Raw genomic sequence first — 6,000 nt, 5'->3', positions numbered from 1 at the left:
AAACACACTTTTAAAAATTCATTAAAAATTTGAAATTATTTTCAATTAAGTTTCTACGACTGCAGTTCGTCTCTCTTGAACAAATTAGTTCCCTTTTTAAGAGTTTTCTTTATCTTTTCAAGTATCTATTGTGTCAGTGCTCAAGGTAGAACTCTAAGTAAAATTACAATTTTAAAACCTTTTGGGCAATGATTCTAATTAATATAATTAATATTTTAGCAAAATGTCATGGGCTGTAATTGAAAGAAATCGTCTGGGTCTGAAGAGTACCTACTGAGGGCAGCCCTACTAAGATTAATTCTGAGGTGGCTAAATTAATTTCCTGGACTTGCAAAGCAGCAAAGGGAAGCTTTTCCCTCCGCAGAAACCTGGAGGAGTTGGTCTTTGGCCCTGTTGAGACCCAAGGGCTATCTGGGCTGATTAACATACATATAATTAAAGTGCATCAGCTAGAAAGGCAGAGCCAGTTTTATTTGGCTCTGAACTACTGTGAAATAATTTTTCTGTCTACATTATTTACCGTGTGTGTGTGTGTGTGTGTGTGTGTGGCAGAGGGGAGTCTAGTTTCCCTGAATATCATTCCGCTGCCTTCTTGGGATTTGTACTTCCTCTCCTAGCAGACACCTAAGAGTAGACAAGATTTCCCTAGCATTCAAACTAGATTTTCTTTCCGTTCATATCACCATTTTCAAGACACATTTTTCATCACCTGGTAAGAAACACTGTAAATAATTGAGGTGATCCATCAAGAGACCCATTCTTGATAATGAAAAATTGCATAACTCAGTAGAAGTCAATTAAAAACCACGAACTTCAGAACCCTTTGCTCAGTGAAGATTTATTATAGAGGCATTTAATACAATAGATTATGGGGTCAAAATTTTTTAAAGTTCTAAAAAGTCAGTTAAATCTTGACAATAAACTTAAGATTTATACAATATCAAAGTATATTAGTTCTTCAAAATGAAAAGTTTTTTCTTTTCCCTCCTTTAACATAAAATGTCTGAGATGTTCAGGATTTTAAAACCACACGAGAAACAACATCCCACAGCGAGATTTTTTTTTTTTTTTCTTTGTAGGTTTTAAATGATTCTTACTCTTTGGTTGTGCCTATACAATGAAAAGTAGACAAATTAAATGAGGTAAGTCAGGATATTTTTCTCTGTTAAACCAAATATCTGAATAATTAGAACTACCTACATACATGACTCAAAATGTTTTTGTTACCTGGTTACTTGGTTAGGACACAGCCAAAATTTAACAGAACGAACTATCTTATACAACTGCATATAATTAAAAAAAAATAAACAGTGACTTTGTTTCTTTAGAGACATCCAATGCTGTGTGAGTGGCCAAGGGGAAAATGCCAAGTCTCTCAAATGTAACATGCATAATACTTTTCTTGCCTTTTAGTGGTTTTCCATGGCCCACATATGAAATTAAGGAGCAACACCTATCTTCAAAAAACAAAAATATTTGAGGTACCTAGTCTCCCAGCATAAGTTTAAACTGTGCTTAGATTTAGGTGGGACATGGTACTCAGGCCTGACAGATGCCTAACTCCAGCCAACAGAGCACATGTGACTTGCTTCCTACTGAAATTAAACTGCCAAATAAAAAGAAGGGATTGTCCCCTTTCTTAATAACAACGAATGCAATCGTCAGAATTCTTCAGGTTTGGAATTCCAGCACTGCTCTTGTGTTTTCCTCTTGATGTGTGACAAGAATGAATAATATCAAAAATAAAAATAAACCTCATTTAAACAAGCAGTCCTCTGACTTTATAAGCCTCAACATCAAATACATCAAATTCTAAAACTACCTAAGACCAGTAAAATGTCAAAGCTGAGGGGATGACACACTGGAGATAGGGGACAGACTTTTTAAATCTTTCAATTTTTTTGAACCTACTAGCATTAACTTTGTTCATTTCTGTTGAGATATTGCCACTTCAACTGACAAGAAGCCATATTTCATATTCATATAAATATTTGACTTTGACCTCATAAAAAGTCCCTTGGGTCTGTAATACTTTTATTCTTGTATAATCTAAAACAAATCCTTTCCTTTTAAAAATCAAACAGACCACGTTACACACACAGTTGACTATTTACAAAGCACCCAATTAAATCCTACTTAATTCTCTCTCACTCTAAAAATTCCATCTAACTGGTGGGTACTGATCACATTAAATGCATAATGCTCACAAGCCCTGAAAGTCCTATCTAACCTAGAAAACACTGCCTTCCTTAAAGAGAAAATAAAGTCTTAAAAATAAGTGTAAGGTTTTGAAGAAATGAGACCAGAAATCACAGTACAAGACAGATAAATCTACTTTAATATTCACATGTAAAAGTTGCACATCACAAGAGATTGGACAGTAGTTTAGCGGTTAACTAACATAGCTATAGTGAAAATCATTTTTATAAAAAAATAATCTAGATGCGGTCATCAGAATTTTTGGTCTACTTAATGTTTGAAGATCGACTTTTACCCCTGCTTGAAGGATTTGCCATTATGCCTTTCAAATTTTTTTCTCCCACTGTTGCCTATTAATATTCTTTGGAGGAAGGAAAGCAGAAAAGTGTTCATTTCCAAGAGTTTGTCCTTTGGTAGCAAGCAGAGAACATTTTTCATTTCTATGATTTAAATAGTCTGTACAGACATGAAACTTAGTGACCTTAAGTTTTAGTGTAAAATGAAGAATGATAAGCATTTTTTCACTTTGATTAAAACAGATTTCCTAAACTCGTAAGGATCCAAGCATTTCTCCATCCTGTAAGCAAAATCATTCAGAATCCATTTTGACCTCAGTTAAAAAACAAAAAACACTTACTCTTTATATATTACACTATCAAACCCTGTACTTAAAAACTGATAAAGCATATTATCAACATGTATGCTTCAAATACAAAGATTTCAATCTACGTTAAAGAAAACACATTTGAATGGACTCAGAACAAGTTTATTTTGTGATTAAACATCTCATGCAGTCATGCAGGACCACTAGCTATAACTGTTACTTCCGAGTCTACAGGACACTGGGCAAAACAAAAACAAATTAAAAGCCAGGCCAAACAGAAAAGACATTCAAGATACCAAGAGCTCTTCAACTGAGCTGGAAAATAATTTTCCAAAAGAAATATTCCCATAGATTAAAAAAAAACACACACATAATATTTACAAAAAAATATTTAATTAAAAATATCTTATAATTACAGTAGTCTATTAAAGCATATACTTTCTCACACTTATAGAACATCTCTATATATACATGGTATGAAATGTCACTCAGTTAGCTATACAATATGTAACATTCCTGCAGGGAATAGAAAGTTCCCTGCCCCCTTATAATCATCTATTTTAAACAATAGATGTAAAAAAAAATATCTACAGTGCTCTGGTATATTAGTAAAGCTTCAAAACAAAAATTGAGCTCCTTGGTCACAAAGTAGGTTTCTAAAAGTCGGATTTGCTCTTTATCTTTTATCAGTCCTGTCACACTTAAGCTTAAAAAGTTTAACTGCACCTCCAAAAAACACAGAAATGTACAATTTACAGCGGTTATAAACGAAACAAAACAGAATACGTATGTAGAATGTTTATGAACGTGCAAAAAAAAAAAAGGATGAAAGTTTTATTTTTCTTCCCTCTCTCTCTTGGAATGACGAGTGAAACGTTTCTAGGATTTGCTGATGTTTTTTTCCTTTCCTCCGGTAGCTTTTTCTCTAACTTCTGCTCTTCCCCCTCCCTTTCTTGCGCTCCTGGCTCGGGCTCAGGCGGCCGCACACCTGTGGAAGAGGAATGAATAGAGGGGGTGTGTGAACCTTCCCGCTGCAGACTAACTGGCGCCACCGACCAAACTCAAGACATGCTTGATCAACAACCCAAAACAAACCACCGGGTCAGACTACACTCGCAGTTCGCCGCCCGGCCAGGCGCCGAGCAGGCAGCTGCGGGCCCCCGGGAAGCCCGTAGAGGGGATCCACTCCCGGGCCCTGCCTGCGTCCTCTTTCGTGGGTGTCAGAGTGCGCGGCGGGGCCATTGGGCACCACGCCCACGAGGGTACCCTCCCTCGGCGGGGAGAGGACAGTCAGAGCCCGCCGGTCGCTGGGGGCGGCACGGGGGGTGGCGGGAGCGTGAGCTGATCCGTCTCCATTTAGAGTGAATCCCCAGTTGCTGAAGCTAAGTACGGCTTCACTTACTAACCGGGTGGCAGGGAAAGAGAAGGGGTGTCCACCCCCTTGGGAATTTGCCCTCAGAAATGCTGGAGGCAAAGAACGCCGCTGTGGCTGGCACCGGAAGGCGCCGGGGACTGGCGTCTCTGGCCACCGGCCACACGAGAAGGGAAACGCGCGCTCACCTGGGCAGCTAAGCTCAGCGGCACAGAATGCTGTCGCCCTGCTTGTTCACCGCGCCGGCCTGGAACAGCAACGAACACCAAAGGAAAGGTGAGCAGGCGCGAACAACACACTCGCCACGGTCTTCCTCGATTCGTTCTCGGAACCCAGGCTGGCCCGCCGACGCCCCCACCCCGGCTTACAGCCCTGGGGACGCCCCTTTCCCCGGGCACAGGCTGGTCCTGACAGGCCACGGTGCGCACAATCCTAGTCCCGCCCCGCGCGTTCACCCGGCCTGCGCTCGCTGCACCCAGCCCGCCGCTGGCGGCCCCCGGCGCCGGAGGAGCGGGAGGGTGCAATTGTCACTCTCGCCCCTGCCCCGAGGAAAAGGGAGCGCCCGCGTCCCACCACCCCGCCACCGCCCTCCTGGACTCCGACGGGGTCCGCCCCGGGCCGGCAGCCGGCCTCTCACCGGGTCGGTGTTGAGCGCCGTGAGCGGGGTCCGCGGCGGCGCTGCCGGACAGGTCCCGGCCGGGTGGTGCGGCGGCGCCGGCGGCGGCGGCTGCCTCAGCAGAGCCGGGTGCGTCTCCAGCGCCAGCTGCAGGTCCAGGATGTAGTCGATAACGTGCTGCAGGATCTCCACTTTGCTCACTTTCTTGTTGGGCGGGATGGTGGGCACCAGTCTCCGCAGGCGGCTGTAGCAGTCGTTCATATCGCACTGCAGGCAGAGCGCCGGCTCGTCGGCCGCCGCCTCGGCCGCCTTGCAGCGCGCTGCCGCCGCCGCGGCCGCCGCGGCCGCCGACCCGCCCAGGCTGTGGCCGTGCTCGGCCAGGCAGCGCAGCGCCAGCTCCCCGCCGCCGCAGCCCGACGGCGCCTTACGGCCCGAGGGGCGCACCGGGCTCACCGCCTTCATCGCGCGCGCCCTGCGCGAGCGGACCCGGTGGGGCGAGCGAGGGAGGCAGGCAAGCTCCAGGCCCCCGCCCGCGACCGGCTCCGCTCCCCTTGCCTTCGCGCCCCGCGCGCTTGGTCCGCGCTCGGGGCACCGCGAAGCTCCCGGCGATTCCGCGCCCAACAATTGACGGGAGGGTCGCTCCGGGTTTTGCGAGGGGATTTCTGCTCAATGGGCGACACTTGGCCGAGACCAAAAGGCAAGAAAAATCAAAAGCACCGGAAGGAAAGCAGCCCACCGGGTTCCCTAGTCACTCCCTTCGGACCTCCAACCCGACCCCCGCCGCTGCGCTCCCCCGAGCCCGAGGTTTCCCCGCTCCGGGAACCGACTCACAACCGCGCCTCCGCTACGCTCTCGCACGGACCGCCGCGCAGCTGTATTTATAAGCCGCGCGCCCCGGGGGCGGGGCCAGCGCGTTGGCCGTGTCGCCGGGCGAGGGAGCAAAGCCGGGCTGGGCTCGCGAGCGGGTGCGCGGAGGGAGGCGACGGGGGCTGGGGCTCCGGGAGATGCTGGGGGGCGGGAGCTGGGCAACCCGAGTGGAGGGGTGGGCGGGGTTCGGGAGTGGCCAGCCAATCAGGCGGACGGTGCCACCTCAGGGAATGGCGCTCGGGCCAATGGGAAGGGCACTCCATTCCGTCAACGCCGTGGGTGGGGGCTCTGAGAAAAGAGAGCTGGGTGGGAGTCGGGCCAGGCTGGTGTGTGCCTTAGGGA

The 6,000-nt window shown here is 47.2% G+C and overlaps 1 protein-coding gene and 1 long non-coding RNA gene across 3 annotated transcripts in view; one reads left to right on the top strand and one right to left on the bottom strand.

Annotated features, from left to right (window-relative positions):
• Nucleotides 1–2,309: 2,309 nt before the first annotated feature.
• ID4 (inhibitor of DNA binding 4) lies at nt 2,310–5,631 on the bottom strand. Its single transcript, XM_059938010.1, has 3 exons — nt 4,813–5,631; nt 4,364–4,422; nt 2,310–3,791 (listed from the first exon to the last, which is right to left on the bottom strand). Exons 1-2 carry the CDS (start codon nt 5,251–5,253, stop codon nt 4,378–4,380), a joined length of 486 nt encoding a protein of 161 aa, XP_059793993.1. The 5' UTR covers nt 5,254–5,631; the 3' UTR covers nt 2,310–3,791; nt 4,364–4,377.
• LOC132374391 (uncharacterized) overlaps nt 3,951–6,000 on the top strand; it is a 26,901-nt gene continuing 24,851 nt past the window's right edge. For both annotated transcript variants that reach the window (XR_009505666.1, XR_009505667.1), the window contains exon 1: nt 3,951–4,451. This is a non-coding gene — a long non-coding RNA (uncharacterized LOC132374391). The remainder of the gene's footprint in view (nt 4,452–6,000) is intronic.

This window comes from Balaenoptera ricei, chromosome 11, assembly GCF_028023285.1.
Source record: "Balaenoptera ricei isolate mBalRic1 chromosome 11, mBalRic1.hap2, whole genome shotgun sequence".
Classification (NCBI taxonomy): domain Eukaryota; kingdom Metazoa; phylum Chordata; class Mammalia; order Artiodactyla; family Balaenopteridae; genus Balaenoptera; species Balaenoptera ricei.
The sequence above is the reverse complement of the archived record's forward strand: the minus strand, read 5'-3'. Positions and strand labels throughout refer to the sequence as shown.

Excerpts from the sequence above, each read along its gene's own strand:
- ID4 (XM_059938010.1), bottom strand. The coding sequence starts at position 5,253 with ATGAAGGCGGTGAGCCCGGTGCGCCCCTCGGGCCGTAAGGCGCCGTCG. Across the intron at positions 4,423-4,812 it reads CGGCGCTCAACACCGACCCG|GCCGGCGCGGTGAACAAGCA; the intron begins GTGAGAGGCCGG and ends TTGCTGTTCCAG.